The sequence below is a fragment of the Lentinula edodes genome (assembly GCF_021015755.1).
Source record: "Lentinula edodes strain Le(Bin) 0899 ss11 chromosome Unknown C8R40scaffold_24, whole genome shotgun sequence".
In the NCBI taxonomy this organism is placed as follows: Eukaryota; Fungi; Basidiomycota; class Agaricomycetes; order Agaricales; family Omphalotaceae; genus Lentinula; species Lentinula edodes.
Window position 1 is genome coordinate 507,181 of NW_025764330.1, and position 27,091 is coordinate 534,271.

Here is a 27,091-nt window from a genome sequence, read left to right on the forward strand (position 1 = left end):
AAAATGGTAGTAGTAGTGGTGCTGAATTTGCAGCAAACTCACCTTGTAATAGAGGTGGCACATTTGTGAGTTTTCAAGGGCAGGGACACTCATTGATGAGTATTTCTGTGGCTGTTGCATTTGCTCTTGGTACTTGACAGCTAAGTTGAAGCAGTCAAACAAAGAAAAGTGTGGAATGAGCAATTAGGCCTGACAAGACTCAACCCAATGACACGACTTCAGCCCGCACCAGAGAAGTTGGTTGAACATAGGGGAAGAAATGGAGAGGTGGAGATGCAATTGCGAGGTGAGGTTTGCAAACACTTTCAGTACAAATATTGGTGTGGACAAAGCTCAGCACAAAAACAAGGTCAATTTCTCAGTCAACGATAAAGTATTTGTATTCATTCCCTTCAAGATATACTGGTGTACTAGTGTACAACATATGTACATACCATAGCATACAAGCAACGACAACAAGAAATTTTACGATATTGCAAATAACCAATGATAGATTTCAGTTCGCACATATAATCAGTAGCAACGAATTTCAGCAATCAAGATGAAGAGCGCATAATTGACTGATATGCGGTCTGCATGCACCTGTCATGAGATGAATATACGAGATACCGCAGGGAAACACTTGCGTACATGTCAGAGAGTAATGCTTGGAGCAGCTGCATATGTTAAAGTCATGACTGAAAACAAAGTGACCAGACTGGGGATTGAACCCAGGACCTTCTGGTTACATTCCAGATGCTCTAACCAACTGAGCTATCCGACCTTGGTTCAACTAATGAGGACTTTACATATGGTAACAGTGGCCATCCAATCAACACTTCTTAAGGACTTACTATCTTCTTTTGCCTTGGTTGATGGAATTTTGCATAATTGTCAAGTCCATGCCGCGGGCCTCCATTCCGCCGTTCGGTATTCCGAAGATCCATTCCTTATTGTAATCTCGTCCTATTGTTCTTTCTCGCTACACATATCCTTTCGTTCTAGTCTCTCATTATTGTCTTTTACTCTTTCGTTCTAGTCTCTCCTTATTGTCTTTTACTCTACCCTGCAGGTATTACTCGTATAGCTCCTAGTAGTTAGTCTGGCGCTCCGCACCGATGCGCCGTTCCGTAGATATAAATACTGCCTGTACGCTACTGTAGTTCCTCAGTTTAATTATCAACTTAGATCAACTTAGATCTCCCTTTCCATCTTAACCCTTCTCTAAGTCTTCAGGCTCTACGCCTTGGAGTACTCTCTACTATACCTTAGGAACTGAACGTTCTTTGATCCGCTCCTCGTCATTGGCGATCCCGCCGCTCCGACCTGGCTGCTACTTAGCTCCTCTATCTCTACTCTCGCTCTCTGGGGACTAACGGCGTAACGGCGGTGTTGTTAATAACTTCACTACTGTCCCACTCGTCTTCCGCACTTCGACACCTTGTAGCTTTGGCACGGTTACACGGTGTACATGATCTTAACAATAATACCATTTACACCTCATCAGGGTGTCAGGATTGAATCCTAACAGCATAAACATTGAGTGCAGCCTTGAGTAGATCAGATTCAGTGTGCGACAAATCCCAGTTGAGAACAACTAGAAATTGCTCTACGATGTTGTTAATGTCTTGGAGGCTAAAGACCTCAGCAGCGCTGACCCAATGATTGTTGGGGATAGCGCTGTCTGTGGAATACTGAGGGTATGGTCCATCAGGAATTCTTTAAGTAACAGTAGTACACATACCTTTGCACTGAGAATAAGTGCTCCTAAAAACACTCTTTCCGCAACGAATTTTGCATGGTCTCCAATTACAATATCATGGCTCGCTCTTTTTAGATAAATAATTGCGAGAATTATGGTAGACATCGATACTCCTGCTCGGCGTATAATTCTTTTGATAAGTGAAGAGAAAAAAATGCCGATGCTTGAGGGACGATAAAGCAATTTTGTCATGCCCGCATCGACAACTTCAAAAGTAAGTGATTTTAGGTATTCTAAGAACATTATCACTAATAAGCATGTGTAACGCGGTGCTTCAAATAAGAGCCACTTGCCAATGATATGTTCATCGATTGTTGCATTCAAAACTTTGTCGAGGAATGTGTCAACCGGGACATACTCATATTTGCCGTCAGGAGAATTTTCAGTGGAATGGGTAGGACTTTCAGTGAGATAGGTAGAAGTAGCCATTGTTGAAGTTGGAGTGAAGAAGAAAAGAAGGTACTCATCTTTTTATGTGTGGAAGGAGATATAGGAGATGTATTTTCGTCGTTGGTATAAGCTCAAATGAGGTATAGAACAACTTTGTACTGGTATGGCCGTATAGTCAAAAGAGGCTAATTTTTTGACAAATTGAGGATGCCTTGATCAAGATTTGCATTGAGTAGAATGCCAGTAGGAAACGTATTCACTTTTGAGGTGCGATCTGGTGTGATGTAGATGTAGAAGTTGATGGCAAATGTTGTTCACGTGCTGATGATTTGTCCACAGTAGCCCACAAGGCGTACATTTCAGACTTTCCTTATTGGAGTGTCGCAGATTTACAGTACACGTTAGTGTTGCTTTTAATAAGTTGCTGCTGATGTTGACTGCATCCAGAAATTATGATTAATGAAGGGCTGAATTTTGGACATTTTCAAGCGGATCAAAAGGCAGCAGATGAGTATTAGCGAAAAAGGCTAATATACGCTGCAGTTTCAGGGATCACTTCTAAGATGGACCAAACTTTTAGGGTGTTTCTCAGATTTTCTTGCAGGCAAACCATACATACATACGTGGTTGAAGAAGAAGTCGAATGTGATGCTACTGAATTAGTGTATGTATGATCATCTTTTGGCAATAAAAACTTCGAGCACAAGTTGAAATGTAATTAAGGTGCTAGGACCAGGATGTTGGTCAATGTAATGAGAATCTTTGTTGTTAGGAACAGCACGATGTTGCAGAAACATTTGCGATTGGCTATGCTTCTAACTAACATTGTATGTTTGCTCTCTGAAGATTCGTATTTGCACAGTATCCAGTGGGTCAATCACAAAATATTCCCTTGGCATAATTATAACAGGTTGGAAGGTATAAACTGATAGTTGATATTGTGGACAACGCTGTACGTGTCAATGGCCAATAATGTTTCATTGTGACCAAAATGTTTTAAGCTGTGTCTCGAACTCGGCTGGAGTCATTTGGACCAAAGCCAAGATGCTGTATAAAGTTCATTTCCACTCCAGCTCCAACTCTTTGCCATTAACATCAACACGAAGCACCTCCTGGGATCCTTCCCGAGTTAAGACTATGTAAGTTGGGTGGAGTTCCTAGGGTAGACCCGGATATAATTTGGGGTGGTGAGAACTCGACTTGGCCATCCGAACGGTTCTGAGGTTTATGACTGGAAGAACTGACAGCAGGTTGAACGTGAGGAAGAGATGAAGTAGGAAAGCTTAGGAGGAGTACTACAGTGCGATAGTTTGCTTGTACATCGATCAGATGGTCAGACCGTGTTGAGACTTCAGGTCCAAGATGAGGAACTTATTTGTTGAGAACTGAAAATCTCTTGAAATTGTACCTGGCGTAAGATTTGAGAGCATAAGGACTAGGAAAATTTTCAATGTACTCGAATATACCCAGAAGAATACAGTAAGATTAGAAAGAAGATGTGTGAAACATTTCAAGGCGCATCTATATAAGTAAACAAATAATCTGCTCAATGGTTGACCTTGGTAGTCCCTACCAACTAGGAGTAGGTACATTCATCCGTATCATATAGGATAGAAGCTGCACTGCGACCGAATCTGGCGCCAAGGGAGTTGCACTGCTCAATCCAAGGATGGAAGAAGGACCTCCGTTGAAGAAAGCCCTAGTCATATGGAACGGACATTCTTGAAATGATTCAGGTGGGAGATATCTGAGGGTGTACCAAAGCTTTAACTCGTCCAACAAGCTGCAATTTGTGAGGGCAGCCACAGCCAGCTTGGTTTGCTCGATTAACACATCAAGGTTGCACCAAGTTCGCTGTAACCAGCGCGACACTAGCCTGAGAACAAGCAGTGCATGAGGAGGCAAGAAGAGAGGCTGTACTGAGCGACTTAAGTTCAATAGATGTTATGTTGAAGGAGATTGCACTTGTTGAAGTTGAAACACACTGGAGCGCCCTTCAGCTAACCCAAGCAGTATGCCACCCAGCTCAGTACACAGATTGTCAATGCCTTAATACAAGACTAGTAGGTTGGACTACAAGCCTTATAGTTGCTCAGTACTCCAATAAACACTGTAGATATGACAGAAGTCAATGTAGAGTGAGGATTGATTTGTATCTTTCAACTATAGTAGGAATACAGGTTTGTTTGGTCTTGTATGTACTAAAAACGCATGAGGCGTGATAATGGGTGTCCACAATTGTGCGCACCTATGAAAACTAACTAACTACAGTAACACTAAAGAAATAGCTAAGTTATGAGTTGTAAAACTAAGAAATGAAGTCTGTAAGTACTTTGTACACTAAGTAACTCACTACAGTGATAACTAGGAGTGATGAGGCGCTGTGTAATGTATGTAGAAAGTGTTCTATCACTACAGTATGCTCAACAGAATCTGAGGTTAGGCCTGTACAGATGAAAGGAGGACCTGGAGGGTGATGTTGAAGCTATCAGAGCTGTGGAAGAAAGCCAGTGTTCTCACCCAAATCACCAAAGTGGCAGGAGATGGTGGTGGTAAGAGAGAAAGGAAGAGCTGATGGGATCACATGATTCTGACCTTTTTCACATAGGCCTCTGCTCAGAAACTCTGGCACCTGACTGAAACAGAACACATGATCAACACATCACCTGATCCAACTGGCCCCATGTGAGGTGCTCCCTGTACACATCTGAGAACAGAAGTGAGGTGTGACCTGTACACATCTGAGAACAGAAGTGAGGTGTGACCTGTACACATGTTGAGAAGTGAGGTCTGGCCTGTACACAACTGAAGAAGTAAGGTGGAAACACCTGTACACAACTGAAGAGGAACACAGCCTGTACACTTCTGTAAAAAAATCAGGTGGAACCTGTACACATCTGAGGGTGAGACCCTGTACAGAAGTGAGGTAAAACCTGGAGAGAGAGAGATAAATCTGTACACAGCTGAAAAGTGAGGTTGTGGAGAAACCTGTACACATTTTCAAAAGTGAGGAATATCTGTAGAGTTTTTGGTGAGAGGCAGCAACTGAATATTTATGTACCTGTCAGAAGTGAGGAGGAGGCCTCCTGTACACTTCCAAGGTACTGAATGGAAGATTCAGTTGCTGGTGGGGATCTGTTGGTTTGCAGAGGCCTCCAGAAACGCTCCCTACCCTTGGAATCTGCCTTCATGTCAACCTGGTTTTAAGCCTTGGCTTATAAATGGAACATTGGCCGAGAAGCAGCTTGCGGACCCTCGGACATTTTGCATTGCCCAGCCTGTGAAAGAAGGCTTCTGGACAAGGCATCTAAGGTACATTATAATTTTTTCATGGTGTTGCATTTCGAGCCCTCTGACCTTGTGAAAGAGCAATAGGTATCAGTTTTCTATGTCTTCTTGCATGGGATATGGGACTTGCTTTCACACATGCTCAAGAGAGTGAGTTTCTCTATCATGAAGTGTCTGAGCTAAGTAATATGGTTCTTGTAGAAATCGAGGCTGAAGGGATCGCTTGCGTGGGTAGATACAACAGGAACAGATGTTGGGCACCAGTTCCGCAAACCGAGGAATATTGCGCTATGATATCACTATGCATGAATCAATCATGGATGAGCGTAGGATTCACCCGCATTGCAGTGGCAACACTCGCTGAAACGTTGAATTCTTTCTTCAAAGCTGTTGCCATAAAAACCATGGTGAGGAGGCACATTATACATAACGGATTTCTAACTCACTTCATGCAATAATCACTCCTCATCACAGATCTGGATCATGGTACTTGGAATTGCCTATTTCTTCATGAGAGCTCCGCGAACTTGAGCTTCAATGGACTTTCATGGCTAACGGAACCACTGTAACAGCTTACAAATCTTGTCTCAGTTATGAAATATAGATACGATGAGTTCTCTTTACTCATGATATGGTACCGTCCAGTACTCTGTTTCGAAGAAGGACGTGGCATTGTATTATATCAGATTCATCTCACTTAAGCTTGCGCTCGATTGCGCGAACACAAAAACCCAAGAACTTGATGATATTTAGTATGGCCCGATTCGGCAGCCCAAACCAAGCCAGGCTAAGCCGAGTCAAGCTGAGAAATTGGATCAGTAATTTATCTGAAATACTCAAAACAAACTCGTTTCAGTCACGCAATAAAGTTTGCATAATGTTTCCTTCAGTTGGCAAGGATATCTTGAAATTATCTATTTAGCTGTAGTGTATGCTTATCTGAATTCCATGGTCTAGTTTGTGTATTGTTTGCAGAAACTCAACATCTGATTTACCTAATATATCCTACATATCATGATGATACCAAAACCTTATTGTCCACCTATTTTGGTAAGTTCATTGTAATCAGGCATGTAAAATTACCAAAATTGTAAGATTTCTGCGGCAAATTATGCAAACGTTTTTGTGACAAAACATCACAATAGGTCAACAATATCTTTCACAGTAAAACATGGCCCTTCTTAGAACATTACCAGTCAAAAATTGTTTTCCCAATTAGGATAAATTTTGACAAACAATAAGGTAAGTGGCAAAAATTACGCTCCAATATTTGGAGTTTCTACAAAGTAAGCTCACAACAGACGAGCTGAAATTATGGTAGCCTGCACCCTGTGTCTAGATACTACATATATAACACAGGAGAATCAACTGCTAATATTGTTAGGATTCAATCCTGACACCCTGATGAGGTGTAAATGGTATTATGCAAAATTCCATCAACCAAGGCAAAAGAAGATAGTAAGTCCTTAAGAAGTGTTGATTGAATGGCCACTGTTACCATATGTAAAGTCCTCATTAGTTGAACCAAGGTCGGATAGCTCAGTTGGTTAGAGCATCTGGAATATAACCAGAAGGTCCTGGGTTCAATCCCCAGTCTGGTCACTTTGTTTTCAGTCATGACTTTAACAAATATAATATATGAATATTTATGTAAAATACCTTCGTGCTAGTTATTGCAGCTCCAATAAATATCTTGTGTTCTACCCAATGTAACCTCGGTTGAACATGAACATAATGCCTGACTCTCTGCAGATACAGCAAGAAAGGCAACACAACAGACATTGACAGATGACCTTGCTGCACAATTGATTCGATGAAGTAGAAGAACAAGATCGACAGCACATGAGGATAGGAGTCACAAGCTTCATCGATGATTTCATATATCACCATTGCTATATATCCTAGATAATATTTTCTGACATCAATCTTCATTTGAAAAAATGCATTCAGATAATGTTCAACATACTGATGACTTTCTGCAACACTCCAATACTGATAACCCACAGTATTGGCACTGTTACTTTTAACAAGTTGTAACCAAAGACGTTGGATGACATCTGAGAAAAAGAAGCAAAATGTTCTACACTCACAGTGCTATGTATAAGTATTATTTCAACTGGACTGGGTTGTCGGACAATCACAATAGATAACGAGAAATTGGAACCTTGATTAGAAGCAATCATTCAAAGCTTATACTGTATTACCCCTGAATATTCTATTGCATTATGCACTTTGTGCATTCTTAGTATCCACGCAGTACAGCTTCCATATGCATTCCAAACACCTGCTTTCGTCTGCAACGTAAATGTGTCAATAGCAATTACTGCTCCTAAAGCCTATTAGTATATATCCTTAGTACTCAAACACCACCAAGCAGTTGGTAACTTAACAATCAAGGCATATCTTTACCATAATGGAAATTTTATCAATATTGCACAGAAATTGAGACTCAGCAATTTGCATCTTGATACAAGAATTTCCACATAAATCCTGAGTTCAGTGGCAAAGGTGAACCCCGATCCAATACTCTAAAACACCTGTACTGCAAGCACATTCTGACACTTTCTGCTTTCTGCTTCTGTTTAAGCTGATATGATTGACCATCTACTTTTATAACTGTTGAGCATACTGTAGTGATAGAACACTTTCTACATGCATTACACAATGCCTCATCACTTCTAGTTATCACTGTAGTGACTTACTTAGTGTACAAAGTACTTACAGACTTCATTTCTTAGTTTTACAACTCATAACTTAGCTATTTCTTTAGTAATACTGTAGTTAGTTAGTTTTCATAGGTGCACACAATTGTGGACACCCATTATCATGCCTCATGTGTTTCTAGTACATACAAGACCAAACAAACCTGTATTCCTACTACAGTTGAAAGATACAAATCAATACTCACTTTACATTGATTCTCTTCATTGTTATTGTGTTTGTTGGAGTACTAAGCAACTATAAGGCTTGTAGTCCAACATACTAGTCTTGTATTAAGGCATTGACATTCTCTGCACTGAGCTGGGTGGCATACTGTTTGGGTTAGCTGAAGGGCACTACAGTAACATGAAAATATATATAGTTACTCGAACAACTGCAAGCAAAACATCAATATAAACATCAATACAAATGTCAGCTTGCAGACTATGAACATATCTAGATGATACTTAGCTGGCTGATTGGGATTGTAAATGCTAGTATCTTTGAATGTGATGAGTATGATATATCATCTGTAATTGGCTCTTTTGACACAAGATACACATTCAGGACATAGGTGACTGAAAACATTGTCAGAGCTATCTCGCCATTCCTCCTGACTCCTGATAATCTGATTTGAATTGAACAACATTGGAAGTCTCTGACATCCAACCAATCCCTTTGACAAATATGTTGAAATGACGCAATGTGAGTAATCTGAACAATTTATTGTCAGTAGGAGAAAAATATTCAGACAACAATACTCACGTAATACCCAGTCTCTGCTGTTTTCCACATGAAGAATCCTCCATATACAAATGACCAGTAGAAGTAACAACTGCTGTAAAACCAAACTGACAGCCTCTTCAGAGCCAAAAATAGCAATAGAATATTCAATATCAGATGAGCTTCATGCTTGAACAGATACAAATCTTCAACAAATATGTTAACCTAACAGTGATAAAATAAAACAACAACACTCACCTGCACTCAAAAGGACAAGTTTGTCAACATGAAGGTGGATTCCAAGGATAAGGAGCATTTCTGGAGGCCTCTGCAAACCAACAGAAGCCCACCAGCAACTGAATCTTCTATTCAGTACCTTGGAAGTGTACAGGAGACCTCGTCCTCACTTCTGACAGGTACATAAATATTCACTTGCTTCCTCTCACCAAAGAACTCTACAGATATTCCTCGCTTCTGAAAATCTGTACAGGTTTCTCCACAACCTCACTTTTGAGCTGTGTACAGATTTATCTCTCTCCAGGTTTTACCTTACTTCTGTACAGGGTCTCACCCTCAGATGTGTATAGGTTCCACCTAATTTTTACAGAAGTGTACAGGCTATGTTCCTCACCTCTTCAGTTGTGTACAGGCTAGACCTCACTTCTCAACATGTGTACAGGTTACACTTCACTTCTGTTCTTAGATGTGTACAGGTAGCACCTCACGGCCAGTTGGATCAGGTGATGTGTTGATCATGTGTTCTGTTTCAGTCAGGTGCCAGAGTTTCTGAGCAGAGGCCTGTGTGAAAAAGGTCAGAATCATGTGATCCCTTCAGCTCTTCCTTTCTCTCTTACCACCACCATCTCCTGCCACTTTGGTGATTTGGGTGAGAACACTGGCTTTCTTCCACAGCTTTGATAGCTTCAACATCACCCTCCAGGTTATCCTTATATTTGTACAGGCCTAGCCTCAGATTCAAGGACCTGCCATAGCTCTGACAACTTTAATATCATTTTTCCTTGTCTTTTGTATATAAATTAGAGGTCTGGGGTCTCAGTGTGTCTATGATATCTTTTATGAGTGCTTTACATGGTTTTCAACTGATGTTTGGGCAGATCTAGATTGATCCCCTCCTCTCCCACATCACATTTTTACTTTCAACTATTTCATTCTACTCTAACCTTGTTATTTTATTTTTACTTAGACTTCTTTTTTCATTTATGTTGTCTACCATACCATACCCTTCCTGTAGGGCCCTGCATGATGCATTCAATTTAATGGGGCTTTGGTCCAGTTCATGGCTAAACACTTCCTATGGGTGAAAATAGACATAGTTCCGAAGCTACTGAAAGCATATTTGAACATGGAGGAATTACATCTGATGAGGCTAAAGTAAGATTAGCTTTAGAATGGATTTCTTATAAAACAAGACAAGCATTGAAAGTCTTTGATTCGGTGAAGAAACCGAATTGGGATCAATTTAAAAAGGATCTTAAGAATATGTTTCTGCAATCTGTTGGGGATGAACAAGGATCTAGATTATTGCTTGAACAATTGGTTCATCAATTTAATCCAGTTGATGCAGGTGAACAGGAGAAGATGAGAATCTTCAGACTTCTCTTCGATGCCAAAATGAAAAAGTTAATGGATGAACCAAAAATGATCATGAATAGTGATGCAGTAAGATTGTTCTTGGCACCTATGACTCCCAAAGTAAGGAGAGGCATGCTAGAGACAGTTGTGAAAGAAGTATCAGTTACTTCTATGTCAGATCAACGAAAGGAAGACGCTTTCAAGATTGATGAAGTAATGAATGCGGCTGAGAAGTATATGATTGGGAGTTTATTTGATAACTACTATCAAACACTTTCCAGTGCTTTTTCGAGCCCACCAATTGATAACCCTAATTCATTTAGTAGGGGACACATTAACTTGCTGTTTGCTGCAGATGTTCCTAAGACAGATAGAAACTATCTTCATGTTAGGATTGATGACTAATTCCAATCCTGTTAAGATCATGTACACCGTGTAACCGTGCCAAAGCTACAAGGTGTCGAAGTGTGGAAGACGAGTGGGACAGTAGTGAAGTTATTAACAACACCGCCGTTACGCCGTTAGTCCCCGGAGAGCGAGAGTAGAGAGAGAGGAGCTAAGTAGCAGCCAGGTCGGAGCGGCGGTATCGCCGATGACGAGGAGCGAACCAGAGGACGTTAAAGTCCTAAGGTCGAGGAGAACGTACTTCAAGGCGTTGAGCCTGAAGACTTAGAGAAGAGTCAAGTTGAGAAGGGAGATCTAAGTTGATCTAAGTTGATAATTAAACTGAGGAACTACAGTAGCGTACAGGCAGTATTTATATCTACGGAACGGCGCATCGGTGCGGAGCGCCAGACTAACTACTAGGAGCTATACGAGTAGTACCTGCAGGGTAGAGTAAAAGACAATAAGGAGAGACTAGAACGAAAGAGTAAAAGACAATAATGAGAGACTAGAACGAAAGGATATGTGTAGCGAGAAAGAACAATAGGAAGAGATTACAATAAGGAATGGATCTTCGGAATACCGAACGGCGGAATGGAGGCCCGCGGCATGGACTTGACACAGATGCTCTAACCAACTGAGCTACCGGGCCTTGGTTCAACTAATGAGGCTTATGCATATGGTGACACTGACAGTCCATTCAACACTTTTAGGTCTTACACTGTCTTCTGCCTTGGATGATATGGATATGTATACTCAGCATTTGCTGCTCATCAGGGTGTCAGGATTGAATCCCAACACACCCTCCCAATCTGACACACTTATGTAATCAATCATCCCCGAGGCTAGCGCTCCGGGGCCCATAACCTGTTGAAGGAGATTGCACTTGTTGAAGTTGAAACACACTGGAGCGCCCTTCAGCTAACCCAAGCAGTATGCCACCCAGCTCAGTGCAGAGAATGTCAATGCCTTAATACAAGCTCAGTAGGTTGTGCTACAGAGTCTTGTAGTTGCTCAGTACTCCAATAAACACAGTAACAATGACCAAAGTCAATATAGTATGAGTATTGATTTGTATCTTTCAACTATAGTAGGAATACAGGTTTGTTTGGTCTTGTATGTACTAGAAACGCATGAGGCGTGATAATAGGTGTCCACAATTGTGCGCACCTATGAAAACTAACTAACTACAGTAACACTAAAGAAATAGCTAAGTTATGAGTTGTAAAACTAAGTAATGATGTCTGTAAGTACTTTATACACTAAGTAAGTCACTACAGTGATAACTAGGAGTGATGAAGCGCTGTGTAATGTATGTAGAAAGTGTTCTATCACTACAGTATGCTCAACAGAGCTAACTTGGGCAAGAAGGCTATGGAGAGAGGAGAGTAGGGGATAATGGGAAAGGATTAGGGCTGGGGATGAATAGTGAGAGGAACTCCGAAGAAAATACTTTCTTCACCACAGCCCAATCCTTTGCCCCATTCTCCGACTCTATCTCTGCTATCGGTCAACCACGTCGCCGTAATCGCAGTTTCGGTCCAGCCACAGTTCCTACTACGTCGACTCTTCCCGAGGCCATGGAAGAAGATCAACAATTCGAATACAGTACTCTGTATACCGGTGATGGACAACCTGTCCAAGTCTTGACCCCTCGCCGTGGACAACCCCCTGTGGTCGCTCCGGCTCGGGGCCGGTCTACTACTCGAATTGAGTCTCCCATCCTCCAAGCCATAGCTCGTCGTACTGGGAAACAACCCCAACGTTGTGCTGCTTCTGAATCTCCTCGTAACCCACCTCCTCACTTCGATCTGGATACCGGTGATCACGACGATCAAGACCCTCCTGTCGACCCCGACGATCCGGGCACAGACAACAATCACGACAATCTGGACGACGACTCCGGCGGTTTACCGCGTGGTGAGCCTGGTGACCCCAGTGGACCTGGCGGTCCCGGCGGTCCTGGCGGACCTGGTGGACCTCGTTCCCCACTCCCTCCTGACATCCCCAACGAGCAACGTGCTATGCTGGAACTTCTCTTGGGATTCAAGGGTTCCATTGAAACCCTCGGTACCATTCTCGCCGCACTCAGCCGTCCCTCTGACAGCTCTGAATCTAAGAGCAAAGTCAAGGAGCCAGAGGTATTCGACGGTTCGGACCCCCGTAAACTCAAGACGTTCTTCGTCAATCTCGCCCTGGTCTTCAATGACCGTCCCAAGTATTTTACCGACCAGCGGAAGGTGAACTACACTCTTTCTTACCTCAGCGGATCAGCCAAAGAATGGTTTGTCCCTGATATCCTCGACCCGGATCTCGACTCGCTGCCGGCTTGGACGTCGTCCTTCAAGGCCCTTATAAAGGAGCTACAGGACAATTTCGGCGTTTACGATGCGCAAGGCGAGGCCGAAGATTCTCTTGGTAACCTGAAGATGAAGGAAACCGAGAACATCCGGAAATACAACATCCGGTTCAACACCCTGGCTGCTAGTACCAACTGGGATTCTACTGCCCTAAAATGGGCTTATGGACGAGGCCTAGCTGAACGCATCAAGGACGAAATGGCGCGTTTGCCCGAGCCGGCGACGCTCGCCGATTATCGTCAAGAGGTTCTTCGTATTGACAACTGTTATTGGAAACACGAGGAAACTAGAAAGCATGAGGCTGGTAAGCCTTTTATTGCTTTGAACCCGAAGAAGGGTTCCTCAGACTTTAAGACTGGTTCTACTAACCAGCAAAACAATTCTCAGCCTTCGGGCTCTTTGGCGCCGTTCACGCCGAAACCTAAACCCTTCTCTGGTGGTAAGCCTAACAACAATGGTAAGCCCCAGAACTCTTCGAATTCCGGCCAATCCGGCGGTCAGCGCCCTGCGTTCAATCATCTTGGTACAGATGGTAAAGTCCTTCCCTCTGAAAGGGAAAGAAGGATGAAGAACAACCTTTGTCTCTTCTGCGGTGGTAAGCATCAGATTGCTGACTGCAATAAGCGAAAGGCCCGAGAATCGAAGGGCCGTGCTGCCGAGGTTGAAGAAACCCCCGAAGCAACCATTGAGGTTGTTGAAGAGGAATCAGAAAACTAGTCCGCAGCTCTTGTTCCCCGGTACGAAACGGGAGCTGCGTTGATCAGGTCCGTACCTCACCTGGGGAGTTATATCTCAACGCGTCCGCTCTTTCCTCTATTGAACGATCTCTTGTAATATCATTACACTACATGGAATACATCATTTGAACACGGTTGCGAGGCTGGGATAATACTGATCAAAGGAACAATTTGATCTACATTTTCCGTATTTTAAAATATAGTGAATTGTTAGACTTTCCTTACCAAGAACTGACTGAGATAAATGTTGGCAAAATCCTCCCTTAAACTGAGTGATAAATGTTGGATTAATTGGTGCAAAAAAAATTAAACAATGCACACAATAATCCTGATCAGAGAACTGTGCAAAAAAATTATCATATCCTTGTCTTTTCTCGCTATGAAAAAGTTGATTTCTGTTTGAAAAATCCCACTGAGAAAATCTGTGCCGATATCGTGACGTCGGGACGCCGTGATATCGAGACATCGAAATATCTTTATGCGTGACGTCGTCAACATGGTGAAATCGGAAAGGCCATTGGTAGAGACAATCGGCACGTCGGAAGGTTCAATTTGTCTCAAAGAACCTAGTTTTTCTTCACATATCTAACTCTATTCAAGACTACTCATTTTATGGTTGGTAAACAGTAGCAATAATGGACACAATAATAGGCATAATGATTTGTTCCGCTGCATCCCTCCGGCCCTTGAAAATGAACTTTTCCACATGAATCTTTTGGCCTGCCAAATCTACTTGGTAGGTGGTGAACTTGAGATGATGAACTGTAGACGTACAAGCACAACGTATCCGGGGATGCGAGTCACAGGTGGCCTCTAAAGCAATATGGACCAGGCGTTCTGTATGAGTTATTGTCAGTATGAAACTGATTATTATACCACATGCTGACCAGTTCTATGAGCAAATGGTGTCCAAAAGGCAGCTAGCCATGTTTGAGGATGTGCGCGGCAGGCACGTTTCCATTCGCGAGCGCGACGCGCGACGTTGTTAGACCGTCCGACCTTATAAACAAAACAGCCCTCACGAAAAACGTAGATCCAACCGCCGCCATCAGCGGAACTCAAGGGTTGATGTATGATTATATCCCACTTGAGCCAAAGGCCAGATGGTGGGAGTGGGCTGGAAGCAGAGGGGTTCAAAAATACAGGAGTGGGTAGTGAGAGAGAGGGGGGTTGAGTGATACATACTGGTGAAATGTTGGGAAAAGTATCTTGCTTTGTGGATCAGGAAAGCAATGGAAATAGCTCAAGAAAGACTGGAAGAGAATGTCAGTGACAGAGAGCAAAATATGAAGTTGTACTCACATCATTCATGATCAAGGGTACAAGCATACTATTCATCCTAATCCCAAAACCAGTCCAAGAATGGACATATCTTGGTGAAGCTAGCTGGGAAGTGGAGTTGAACAAGGTGGGTGAAAGGCCATGAAAAGCCATAGACACATTGGGCACCATAACAGTGTTGACATAGCCAGGAAAACACTGAAAAAGGGTCTTGAGTTATAATCATAGAAAGAGAATCAGAACTCACAGGATTGAAGCCTTCAATACTTGGTATATATATTTGGGATTCTGCTTCAACTCTTCCAACAGTGTGCTGTTCAGCTATAAGCTGTAGTGCAGAATGAGATAATCTTGAAGACCTGTCAATACAGGGAGGCTGCACTGGATGTGGGGAAGCTCTAGAAGAGACAAGAGAAGCCAGAAGGAGGATGCAGGACAAGCACATAACTGGGTAGTTGGGCATCCTTTGATGAGAGCACATGTTTCCATCAGTACCCATGACTCAACAACAAGCCATCGCAGACGACGTCGAGAGTGATCACAATCGGTCACTCTGGATTCGCCATACGACGAATCGTAGGCTTGAACGAATCGTAGGCTTAAACGAATCGCCGTACGACGAATCGTAGGCTTAAATGAATCGCCGTACGACGAATCGTAGGCTTGAATGAATCGCCGTACAACGAATCGTAGGCTTGAACGAATCGCCGTACAACAAATTGTAGGCTTAAATGAATCGCCGTACGACGAATCGTGTTTTTAAAGAAGTCGGCGTGCGACTCGACCTCGTCCACGTCATTGTCTATCTGTAGCGGCTGGCCCCCGCGAGTGTGAGCCCCCCCACCCCGGCCACCGCCCAAAGAAAACTGTTTGAACCTTAGCTGGGCCGCTTCTAGAAATTTGAGAACACTATTTGTTTTGCGTGGCCACCTTCTGATTCAGTCTCTGAGCAAAGTTCATATGAGTGCATGCGGTTTCTGAAGGTATTTGATTCGAAGTAAATTAAATAATCATCTCTTGCTATCTGATCTCTGTATACTCATGAATCCCTCGCAATACCTTTGGGCTTTACCCAGAACATGCAAGCTCCGCCAATCACATACATGCATTGTTGAAGTGGAGGTCGTTGTCCTAGATGACTGCTACTTCTTCGCATCAGTTTGTGTTTCGTGGGAGGGTTTTGGTTGAAAACTTACCGCATTCCCGGAATTCTTTATTGAAAGCAGAGTAGTCAGTTTTATGAGGAAATGAACGACGAAAATAGAAACTTTACTGCCTCTCACGTGTGATACGTGGACGAGTGATGAATCGTTCTCCATAAGCATTGATGAGAGAGGATGAGGAGGCGACTTCGATGGAGGTAGACAGCGTATGAGGCAAGGCGAGAGCAGATTAAAGCTGGGTAGATTGAATGCCAGGAACGTGCAAGAGAATGGGTATAGGATGGTAAAATATTGCTTGGACATGAGGTTGTTGACAAGACCGTGCCTACAGGTCAATAGCTATAGAGGTTCTGAGGCCGGATCTGGCCCGGGAATGGCCCGGGATAATTCCGAGGTCCGGAACTGAGTATTGGCCTGTAGTACACACTGGGAGTGGGACGTCGGTGAAGCTATTAGCAACACCCTTCACACACTGTTGTGTCCCCGGGAATATAATGGCAAGGATATAGTGTCAAGATGAGTAGCCTAGATGGTGTTCCTGTGATCCGGGAGTCCGGAGCAGCTCGGAAGCAAAGGTAAAAGAGATATTAAAGATGGGATAAGGTGGTACACTTGATTTCAAGCTTGACTACAACGTACAAAGTATTCTAGCTTATATACATCCCAAATACAGTAGTCATAAGACCTCGATGAAAGCTCGGAATAATAAATAAGTCACAAGGTAATTATTCCGAAGTCCGGCCGCTCCGGGCCGGGCCGGGAAGCGTATGGGGTGAATTGCATGCATATGACAGTTGTATGTTTGCAAGACATGCTCGATGTCATCTATGTATCCCAACAGTACGTGCATGATCGTGTACTGTGGCCGCTCGGCAAGGTATGACCGTTCCAAGGTGTTTAATCCAAAAAAATCTTAGCCAGTATGACACGTTGGTCGAAATGGCTAATTCGAGGGTCTCCTTGTGCGCCATGACCGTCCAACAAGTGCCTTCCGAGACCATCAGGACTAATTTGCCCGTATTGAGCTTGATATATATTTGTAAAGGTCAGTGACGACTGAAGAGAAGTGTTTTCTTCATTTCTTTGTGTAGGTTGCAGACGGCAATGCGAGCTTGAAGAACGACGTAGTCAAGGTGTCTTCTTGTAAGATAGGCTGCAGTTTCTGCGGCAAGCTTTTGACATAGGCGAGAGAGATCAGATGTGATTCATACCGAAAAATGCCAGAGACTGACATCTGTATTTACACCTTGATAAATACCTTGTACGACTTTTTTGGGTAGAAAGTATCAAAAGCAACACAACAAGATGCACTAAATAGGGTCCACATATTTCATGTCAAGCCCGTAACGTAGCTTATCGATGTAGGAAGTTATCTGGACAGCACAGGTAAGGAAAACCGTATCTGTGGGATAATAAACGCGTATCTTGGGGAATTGACCTTGGAAAATCTCGTTGGACTATTCGGAAAGACCTCCCTGTAGAATACGATATAGTACTCCATCCCCATCTCAGAATGGTTTTAATCTTACAGATCAGCCTCGTCAAGCCTGCGAGCCGCTTATCCATGTTCAGATACACCCCTGACACAAGATGCTCAGTCTGATGATTGGTCCAGCTGCTACTGCTGGGCTTTATACACCTCCCACACTTCTCACGGAACTAATAGGCATAGAAATTGGCAAGTTCAGTTGAGAATGGGAACTTGGGAACTTACGTTCGGTATCTGCGAGGCCACACAAAAACATTTGATATAAGTGGTATGAAGTAGCGGACTTCGGTTCTTGAAGGCAATAAAGCACGGGGAGAAGTGGCCATACATACACCGCGAGTTACTTTCTCGAGGGCTACATGCCAGTGCGAGGGATTATTTAGGCAAAGGCAAAAGAGTGAGGTGTCCATTTGAGTACAGATGACAGCCACACATAGCCCGTGTCTGCAGTGCTGTACGACTCAGCTCAGTATATGACATGGCACTTTCCGTGTACGGGTAAGCTGGGATAACAACTCGATATCCATTTCAAGGGTTGTGGTGATAATGAGGGGAGTCGTAGGTAGCGATGACCTGGTAGTTTGTGAGGAGCATTCAAAGATGCCAATGCACGAGTGAGCTCAAGTACATAGTTCGAAGGTCATGGCAGCAATGAGGTGAGTCGTAGGTAGCGATGGCTAGGTAGTTCGTGAGCATCTTTCAATGCACGAGTGATCTAAAGTACATCGTCGACATAAGTCAAGGAGCAATTGCCTGCCGGAAGAAATTATCACCGGACTCAATGTGCTGCGGCGCTGTCTCATTGAGATGCTAGAGACATCGGGTGAGAAAGAAAAGTACACTGCGACAACTTGCTTACCGAGCGATTAGGTTTCCGTCATTATAATCATCAAGTTCAATAAAGTCTGATGCGCCATATGTGGATACCCTGCGACAAGCCACATAGGAACAATGGCTTTCTGGCCCCCGAGCACAGTGCAAGGTAATCGACAAGACCCGCAAGAAGTACGCTTAGGTTTTGAAAAACGTTAGTAACACCAGAGTAGCACAAGAAATTGGGACAGAACACCGCAGTAAGCGGAAGACACTGCAAAAAACTCGTTCCAATAATGCCAGCTCTGAAAGCTCGTAAATGGCATACTGAAAGGTTTCCAGAGAAACGTCAGTGGCACTACGTGGCCCACGGAAGAGCTGCAGGAATACCACCATAGGCGGCGTTCTTGAGGCATATACTGAGATACGCATAGGGATGTCCCCATAAAAAATTATGGGAAGCTCCCCAGTGGGCGAGAGCCAGGGCATAAACATTCGACCAGCTTCATGCCAAAAAGGCTCCCAATTTTACGTAGTTCGGCACGAGAACGAAGTCCGAATAGCGAGCTGAACGAAGTCCGAATAGCGAGCTGAACGAAGTCCGAATAGCGAGCTGAACGCAGGAACATCCGGCTTCGATGAAGCTTTGCACGAGTCACCTCAGTGCAAGAATGCAGGGATACAGTGCTGGAGAATAAGGTCACGAGGTTCGTGGATCTGCACGAGGTTCGTGGATCTGCACGAGTACAGAATCTGAGTCCTTCGTTCGTAGGCTGCACTTGGAGTATCTGGAATTCTTTGCACCGAGGATAAGATCACTGAAACCTGGAACAAACGAATTGATGGTAAATTAGACAACAGAGACCAACATGTACCTGATCTCGAGAATGCCCCTTTGCAAATGTGTCCTCTTCATCCTTTACAGACGCGACCACGTTCAAGTTGGGGATCGCACGCAGTCCATGTTCTTGCAGTACTGTACGAGTGAGCTCTCAGTACATAACGTAACGCTTTCCATGTACGAGTAAGCTCAGGCAAAAGTTCGATAAACAATCCGAACGTTGTGGCGATAATGAAATGGGATCGTATGTGGCGAAAGATCAATAATTTTGGAAATGCCAGTGCATGAGTGAGCTCAAGTACATAGTACTAGCGCAGAGGTTGTTGCGATGATGAAGTGAGTCGTAGGTGGCGATCATGAAGTGAATCGTGGGTCGTTACTTTGTGAGGTGCATCCGAAGGTGCCGATGCACGAGTTAGCTCGAGTACATGATCCAAAGATTGTTGCGATATGAGGTAAGTCGTAGGTAGCGATGAGTCGGTAGTTTGGGAGTATCATTCAATGCACGAGTGAGCTCAAGTACATCGTCAACATAAGTTAAGGAGTAATCGCCTGCCGGACGAAATTCTCGCACGCGTACGGTTCAAATGGCCCGCTTTTTATTTCCCTCGACATCATAACTTCCAAATTCGTTCCTGCTCATGTACTCGAGCTCACTCATGCATGTATACTTATTTCTGAGCGCTGCGCTGACATCGCCCACCTATATCGACCCTCTTCTGACCTCATGAACAGTGAGACGAACTGCATCACTCCCATATCGAATCCGCGAAATAGGTCCAGGTGAAACATTCGATATGTGAAAATGGAATCTGCGAACTTCTGGTCGAAGTTCAGGGTGAGTGAGCTTATTAGTTCGGATCTGCTTTTGACTTGCCCGCAAATTTCTTTTCCAACTTGTCCATATGTCTTCTCCCACTTACACTCATAAATATGCGCATCAACCTGCGGACTGGCCACGCGTAAGCATTTTTTGTTTTTTCAAACTGTGGAAGTCGCAAACAAGTTTATTTCATTCTAGTCTACATATAGTGTAGCCATGGTATAATTCTCTGAGTCAAAAATAGCATCCACCACTATCATATTCTCAACAGAAAGTATGTACATAGTCGTAATATAGGAAAGTGAATCTTTGATGCCATACAGTTTCAAGATTAAGAACCTATTAAGGTGAGACCTAGCTATGCAATTGCTTTTTGGAAGGACTCTTGTCATTAACGATCTGGGATGTTTTGATTAAGTCCAATATGGGCCCAAGCCCTACAGGGATATTCTCCAAGCATCTGTCAGCTAGTTCTTGTAATTGGCTGCTGAGATTGTCAAAAGTTTCACTCGTAGCTGATTGTGAAAGTTTGTTCTGCAAATATTCAGATCTGGTTTGGATAAGGAGGCGGTTCAAGACATTTAAGTGAGTGTGCTCTGCAATATCACGTCGAATCCTTGCAGACATTTGGGATTTGAGTTCTATGGGGTTTGTCGCATCAATGAGAAAGCCCAGAGTTGTAATGGGCTCACCTTGAAGCTCCCTATGTAGGCGTTCGTTCTCTTGCTTGGCATAAGTCTTCTCATTCTTTTCGAACTGATCTACAGGGCTGTTTGTGTCCATGAAGTACTTGATACTACTGTCCACATCATTCAGCGGCTCATTGATGCTGTCAGCTCTCTGTTGGTTATCCTGCTCGACTGGCATAAGCGTAGTCTTGACCCTTGCATTCAGGTTGTGACTTTCTGACACCTGATATGGGATCTCTTCATTATTGTCGCTGTTGTGGTCTGATTCCGTTCCATGCATCTCGGTAGCAACAGGAATGTCAGCCTACAAATGATGTCAGTTCTGCCTAGAATAATGGATGATTAGATATTTACATCGTTTTCAACGTCGTCCGCTTCTTTTGCAACATTGTCCACTTCATTCTCAACCCCTTTTGATGCCAAAGCAAGTCTTTGATGGCGCCGTTCTTGGTGAAGTACAAGACATGGAGAACAGGTTTTGTAGCGGCTCCCAGGAGGAAGGATAGTACCACATCGTCCGCACAAAGTAGAAGAATGACTTTTGCGGCGCTCACGATAGGTCCTGCGACAAGCCTGACATTTTTGGTAGCTTTGATCAAGAGGAATAGGGTTGTTACAGTTCCTATTGACACAGAATCGGACAATGCTATTCTTCGACGTGTTATTCTGGTGACCATGGTGCCTCTTGCTCCTCTTGATCCTTTCTCCATGATCAGTAGACAGATTGTCCTTTGGCTCGCTGCTACTGTTATCTCGGGGATCATTTCGAGAAGTTTGAAGATCAGGAGGACACGGCTGGGAGGATTTAGACGAATCAGCTTCACTGCACGTATATAGAGCTCCTCCGCTGTTCTGCATCGCAGGGCAATTAAGATTTGTGATTGGAGAAGTCGACATATTCTGGTTACTCTATTAAAGTGTTCAGGCTTAATCTTTGGGAAAGAGAGAAACAAATATGCCTTCTCCACCACTGCAAAAAGTATGTTTCCGGGTCCAAGGCTAAGTACGGAGGAAGATGATAGCGAAGATCTCAGAGTTGGAAGCAAACCACAGTACGGCATTATCCGAATCTGGCATAAGTACTCACGGTCCTGCTACGGGCCACACAATTTTTGAAAGTTCGCCAACAATTTAACAAAGTTCAGATATCTGAAGTGAATAATCGGAGAAATCAATGTTATAAACGTTCAATCTACAGATATCTCCCTTTGTTTGATCTGATATTGTCTACAAGAACGCAACAAATATTTATGATATGTGTACACAGCACCATTGCTATATTAAGGGACCCTAGTACGCGGGGAACGCTGACGAGTACGGGACCTTGACCTGATCTTCCTGATTTGTCGACCCTGAGTGGTGGTCAAAGTACTATGAAGCACCCAGCTAGGATTTCCGGTCAAAGCCTGTAGAGTGAGTACCCGCGCTGGAATTTCAGGGTGGTGGACAAGGGCTCCGTTTAGATCTACAGGAAACCATATCTCCCGTTCACTTTGTGCCAGCCATATCCATATTTGATATCCGCTGTCTGCGATATTCCGATGAAGATAGATTGTTCCTTGCTTTGGCGGAGTGGGTGTTTCTTCGGGAGGACGATCCAAGTCGTGTGGAGCCTGACCATAATACCAGGCTGTGATACCCTGACTATCCTTAGAGTTGAAGTTAGTCGTCTCTAGCTTTGTTGGCCCAAAGGAACCATTTTCTATGTATGGTAGGTCCTTGCCCTCCATGAAATATTTCAGTGCCTTCTGAATTGGTTCAAAACTGACAGGGGTCGATTTCCTTGAAGCTAGTAGATCTGAAATCAGTACATTGACATTGACGACATTGCCATCGACGACACACATTGGAAAGGATTAGAGTATACTCACTTTGACCAGTGGTTTCAATACTCGTCGGACTCAATATCCCTTTTTTCGGAGCATCGCCAACACTGATAGATACAATCAAGAAAATTTTAGATGCAGGAGGATGGACGAAGTACAGTGGCATTTTCTTTCGATTACTATTCCTTGTATGTTTAAAGACATTGAAATTCCAGATGACTGTTTACTTACTGCAGATGTGGATCATCATAAACTTTCCTTACCATTCCAGTTTCTTCATCCTTTTTGTACCTGTAGTATTCATATGTTTGATTGCGATACCAAGTCCACTGTCGTTACCCGTCAGAAAGCTGAGAGATTAGCAACGAGCCACTTACAGTTGATCCAGGATCATGAGTAGCTAAGCCAGAGCTCGAGGTTGTATGAAACTGTAAACTGGTTTCAACGTAGTCAGGTTCCATGAACAAACCAGAGATTGTATGTTACGTAACAAAATCATGGAACAGGTAGGCGTTCGACGTCAAAGGCAATCCTACTTTGGGGTCCCTTGATCCTCTCGCAAGTTTGGCATGAACTGCGAGACTCTTGACAACGTCGTCTCAAACCGAATTAACCTTCTGGCAGGGATAGAAAGTCAATTTGATTCAAGATCTCCTCGAAAGACCTGTTGTACCATATATACTGGATATTATGACAAATGATAACATGTTTCCAGATGATTTCCATCGCCACATTCTCAGAATTCAAAGCACAAAGTACTCATGCTCGAAGCTGGCCAGCATCCTAGGCCTATTTTAGAGCAGGAAATGGTCTTCTGACATTTTGCGACCAAAAGGAGGGAGAAGAGCATTCCTTAAGCTATGAGAAGAAATGACCGGTCGTGTAATAAACTTCCTTCCTTCCTTACTTGCTAGATGGTAGCGAATATTGATAGGAAATCTGTGCTCTGTGAGGCTCTGTGTGAGTGACTGATGAAGCATTATGATAGGGATAGGATAGAATAGGATATGAATTATACTGGCGAGGTCCTAGGGTGACTTACCTGACAGCTCAATCGATTGCTTCCTTCCTCTGTCGCGTTCTTGCGGAGAGGAAGCAATTCAACAAATTCAAATCACAAAGAATGCAATACCGATGTCACCCTTGTAGATCACATCCCAGGATGGGATTACCAATACACGACCGCGAGAAATCTTGTCGCACGGTTCCGCGACGAAATCAACCCTCAACTATTTCACAAGACATTAGGCTATGTGCGACTGTATACAACTTATCTCACTGCGATAGCTGGAGCTTACAAAGGATGGGGCTGTTTATAGTAGATAGAGCGTCACCTTGGTAAACGAAAGGAAAAAATTGTACACGAGATGAAAGATTCAGTTATGAGGGCATTCTATCTTGGTTGCGAGTATGTTAACTGGGTCGTTGTGTATAATAAGTTGGCCCACTGAAGTAGAAAGTGCGAATGGGTCCTGACACTACGAACGTCCCACTTAACTGGCCAGAGAGTGCGCCAGATTCGAACGGTGGAAGTCAAATCCTACAGCCTGTATCTGTGTATGAGTCAGTTTGATAGCGAGGATGAACCCGGTTTGAACCTGGACAGATTGTGCCAATATGAATGTCGGATTGAATGACAGGGAGTGATACATACAGCTATCTGGATTCTGGTCTAAACCCTCGACATTCAACGGAGGCGCTACATTGTATGTCAAAAGCCTTGCAGTACGAGCACTGAGTACATGGTGCTTTCCATGTACGAGTGAGCTCGAATACAGGGAGTTACGATTTAGTTTAATTAGTTTATGCACGAAGGTTGATCATTAATCACTGTGGGTGAACAGTGATCATGATTGATATTGCCTGCCGGGGCGAAGAAAATTGGCCATTTGTTTTATTTTCTTGTCGAACGCGTTTATAATTATCACCTCTCGCTGGTGCTTGAGAGCGATTCAAACGGCCGCAGCATAATTTCGTGGAAGGTTCAGATAAGAACACAATCGAGTGAGTTGAGCTCATCATTCTATATTATTATCTTCAAGCTCGAATTAACGATGTTCACCTTCTCCAGTGTTATCAATCCTGCTGCTTCCTTTTGGTGCTTTGTTCACCACTGACCGCTTTGTAGCTACTGGAAAGATAATTAGAAAAGTCGCTGAAGCTACATCCAAGGATGTCGATGTCGCTGTAGCTGCAGCCCACAAGGCCCCCAAAACTACCTGAGTGCTCAACTTATGGAAGAACATCAGCAGGAGCTTACTGCCCTTGAAGCATTGGACAACGGTACGTTCTCTGTAAAATTGGACATGGAAACACTTATCTTTCACTATAGGCAAGTCTTTCACCTGGGCAATGGACGTTGATACCACGTTTGCTATCGACACTATTCGCTATTACGCTGGCTGGCTGACAAGATCCATGGTCAAGTGGTGGAGGTAGGTGTCAAAATTGATCATTGATGTTACTGCCACCACCGATTTCGACCAGATGGACGAGAGGAAACGTTAACTCTCTTACACCCGTTATGAACCAATCGGTGTCGTTGGTATATTATTCCATGGAACTTCCCTAAGCTCATGATGTCGTGGAAACTTGGTCCTTGTATGTTCTAAATGTATCGTTCAGGTAGCTCTCTTTGTCCTCATGTTCACGTACAAATAGCTCTTGCTACTGGGAGCTGCATTGTCATGAAGGTAAGGCTTGCTCATCCTTGGTTGAAGCCGCACTGAGGTTTTTTTAGCCTTCAGAATCCACTCCTCTGCCTGCAATTCACATGAGTAAGCTTATCCACGAAGCCAGATTTCCACCCAGGACGTTCAACTTTCTCACTGGATATGGCGACATTGTTGGAGCAGCAATTTCTAGCCATATGAAGATTGACAAGATCGCCTTCACTGGTAGCACTCTCGTCGGTCGTAAGATCATGGAGGTCACCGCAAAGAGCAACTTGAAGGACATTACGCTCGAGGTTGGTGGCAAAAGCCGGAACATCACATTCAACGATGCAGATGTTGATCAAGTTGTCAGCTGGGCAGCTCATGCGATCTAGTAACAGGCGTCATCAAGTTCACAGTATGTTTACTTTTAATCTTCCACCAAGAGGCTGTGCTAACCCTGCTTTGGTTTCAAGACTAGAGGAGGTGAACGTCTACTGTCGTATCTACGACGTTTTGATGTTTCTGTCGACATGTCCCTGCCCCTGCTTTGTCTATAACCACCATCTTCCATTTTACCAACTTACCTTCTGTCCTTAGAACTCTACACGCTCTCATTGGAGATGCTCTCGACGACGTAGGGGGGGTGTGCACTGGAATGTGGAAACTCTTCGCATAATTTGAGGACTGCGATGCCTGGAACGCCTTCGACAGCATCTCTACAGCCCGTTCACCGACACATAAATCCTCAAATTCTGCGCAAGGACACGCATATGCTTCACCTCCGCCTTCGCTTCTGATTTCAAGCTATTTCCAGAGCCAACCATCGTCCCAGGATTGTTCGACCATGCCGCTCAGCACTCTCGACTTCCCTCCTCTCGACCTTCCATTTGATCCTAATTCGTCCTCAGACAATTTTACCTCTCATCCTGCGGTAATATCAGCGGTCAATAGAATAGTGGCTGCGGCAGGACAGATGAGCGCAACAGTACAGATACCGTTCCTGACGTTCTGTGATGCTGGCATGGGTGTATGCATCTATATCTCATCTCTTGCATCCCATTCACTCTTGCCTAGATCATTGAAGCTCAAATTTTCTTCCCAGCTTATGTTTTCACTGTTGTCGGTTTTGCCAATCCTGATACTTCTCCGATACTTGGTTTCATTTGCCTTCGTGTTTGAGGTTACTCGAAGCCTCCCATACGGTTGAAATTCTTCGCGAAGCAAGTCCGGATGGCTTACACGTAGAAATAATCGCTGAGAAGAATGGTGTCGACAAAAACAAACTCGGTACGTATAGAGTTCTTGTTCCTGATGGTGTAGGTCATGCGTTGTTTATAGATCCCAGTCTCATCTGTTCATCCGCCAATAGGTGACCATAATCGCAAATTTGCGGTGATTGCTTATATATGTAGTTGTACATATGTGTATAATCGTCAATGCACCTTCTGACTGCAAGTGAAAACTAAGATCCACATGTACAGGATTAAACAAGGTTTTGAAGCCCAAAGTACACTTGGCGCAAGTGAGAACTGTGTTGATTGGGTATATAGATGTACGAAGAACAATCTTCAATGACAAACGTAGGCGAATGCA

At 43.7% G+C, this 27,091-nt stretch overlaps 7 protein-coding genes and 2 non-coding genes across 9 annotated transcripts; 4 read left to right on the top strand and 5 right to left on the bottom strand.

Annotated features, from left to right (window-relative positions):
- Positions 1–689: 689 nt before the first annotated feature.
- Positions 690–763, bottom strand: C8R40DRAFT_t165. The gene has a single exon. It is a non-coding gene; the product is annotated as a tRNA-Thr (tRNA).
- A 727-nt stretch (positions 764–1,490) lies between these two features.
- C8R40DRAFT_1172222 (uncharacterized protein) lies at positions 1,491–2,170 on the bottom strand (the record flags this gene model as incomplete). The annotated part of the gene is made up of 2 exons (XM_046231826.1): positions 1,491–1,673; positions 1,724–2,170. 2 exons carry the CDS (start codon positions 2,168–2,170, stop codon positions 1,491–1,493), a joined length of 630 nt encoding a protein of 209 aa, XP_046084965.1.
- A 3,016-nt stretch (positions 2,171–5,186) lies between these two features.
- On the top strand, positions 5,187–6,172 carry C8R40DRAFT_1070708 (uncharacterized protein; the record flags this gene model as incomplete). The annotated part of the gene is made up of 5 exons (XM_046226255.1): positions 5,187–5,443; positions 5,499–5,569; positions 5,621–5,826; positions 5,894–5,905; positions 6,065–6,172. The coding sequence occupies 5 exons, from the start codon at positions 5,187–5,189 to the stop codon at positions 6,170–6,172; spliced, it is 654 nt and encodes a 217-aa protein (XP_046084966.1).
- Positions 6,173–6,947: 775 nt separating this feature from the next.
- On the top strand, positions 6,948–7,021 carry C8R40DRAFT_t161. Its single transcript has one exon. It is a non-coding gene; the product is annotated as a tRNA-Ile (tRNA).
- Positions 7,022–14,526: 7,505 nt separating this feature from the next.
- C8R40DRAFT_1070709 (uncharacterized protein) lies at positions 14,527–15,660 on the bottom strand (the record flags this gene model as incomplete). The annotated part of the gene is made up of 5 exons (XM_046226256.1): positions 14,527–14,753; positions 14,804–15,033; positions 15,102–15,169; positions 15,219–15,395; positions 15,445–15,660. The coding sequence occupies 5 exons, from the start codon at positions 15,658–15,660 to the stop codon at positions 14,527–14,529; spliced, it is 918 nt and encodes a 305-aa protein (XP_046084967.1).
- A 5,020-nt stretch (positions 15,661–20,680) lies between these two features.
- Positions 20,681–21,912, bottom strand: C8R40DRAFT_1172226 (uncharacterized protein; the record flags this gene model as incomplete). Its single annotated transcript, XM_046231827.1, has 2 exons — positions 20,681–21,319; positions 21,370–21,912. 2 exons carry the CDS (start codon positions 21,910–21,912, stop codon positions 20,681–20,683), a joined length of 1,182 nt encoding a protein of 393 aa, XP_046084968.1.
- Positions 21,913–22,295: 383 nt separating this feature from the next.
- C8R40DRAFT_1172227 (uncharacterized protein) lies at positions 22,296–23,302 on the bottom strand (the record flags this gene model as incomplete). The annotated part of the gene is made up of 4 exons (XM_046231828.1): positions 22,296–22,804; positions 22,887–22,948; positions 23,073–23,170; positions 23,219–23,302. The coding sequence occupies 4 exons, from the start codon at positions 23,300–23,302 to the stop codon at positions 22,296–22,298; spliced, it is 753 nt and encodes a 250-aa protein (XP_046084969.1).
- Positions 23,303–25,075: 1,773 nt separating this feature from the next.
- On the top strand, positions 25,076–25,890 carry C8R40DRAFT_1070711 (aldehyde dehydrogenase domain-containing protein; the record flags this gene model as incomplete). The annotated part of the gene is made up of 6 exons (XM_046226257.1): positions 25,076–25,124; positions 25,174–25,276; positions 25,329–25,386; positions 25,415–25,442; positions 25,503–25,534; positions 25,582–25,890. 6 exons carry the CDS (start codon positions 25,076–25,078, stop codon positions 25,888–25,890), a joined length of 579 nt encoding a protein of 192 aa, XP_046084970.1.
- Positions 25,891–26,342: 452 nt separating this feature from the next.
- C8R40DRAFT_1172230 (uncharacterized protein) lies at positions 26,343–26,677 on the top strand (the record flags this gene model as incomplete). The annotated part of the gene is made up of 2 exons (XM_046231829.1): positions 26,343–26,525; positions 26,573–26,677. The coding sequence occupies 2 exons, from the start codon at positions 26,343–26,345 to the stop codon at positions 26,675–26,677; spliced, it is 288 nt and encodes a 95-aa protein (XP_046084971.1).
- Positions 26,678–27,091: the final 414 nt, after the last annotated feature.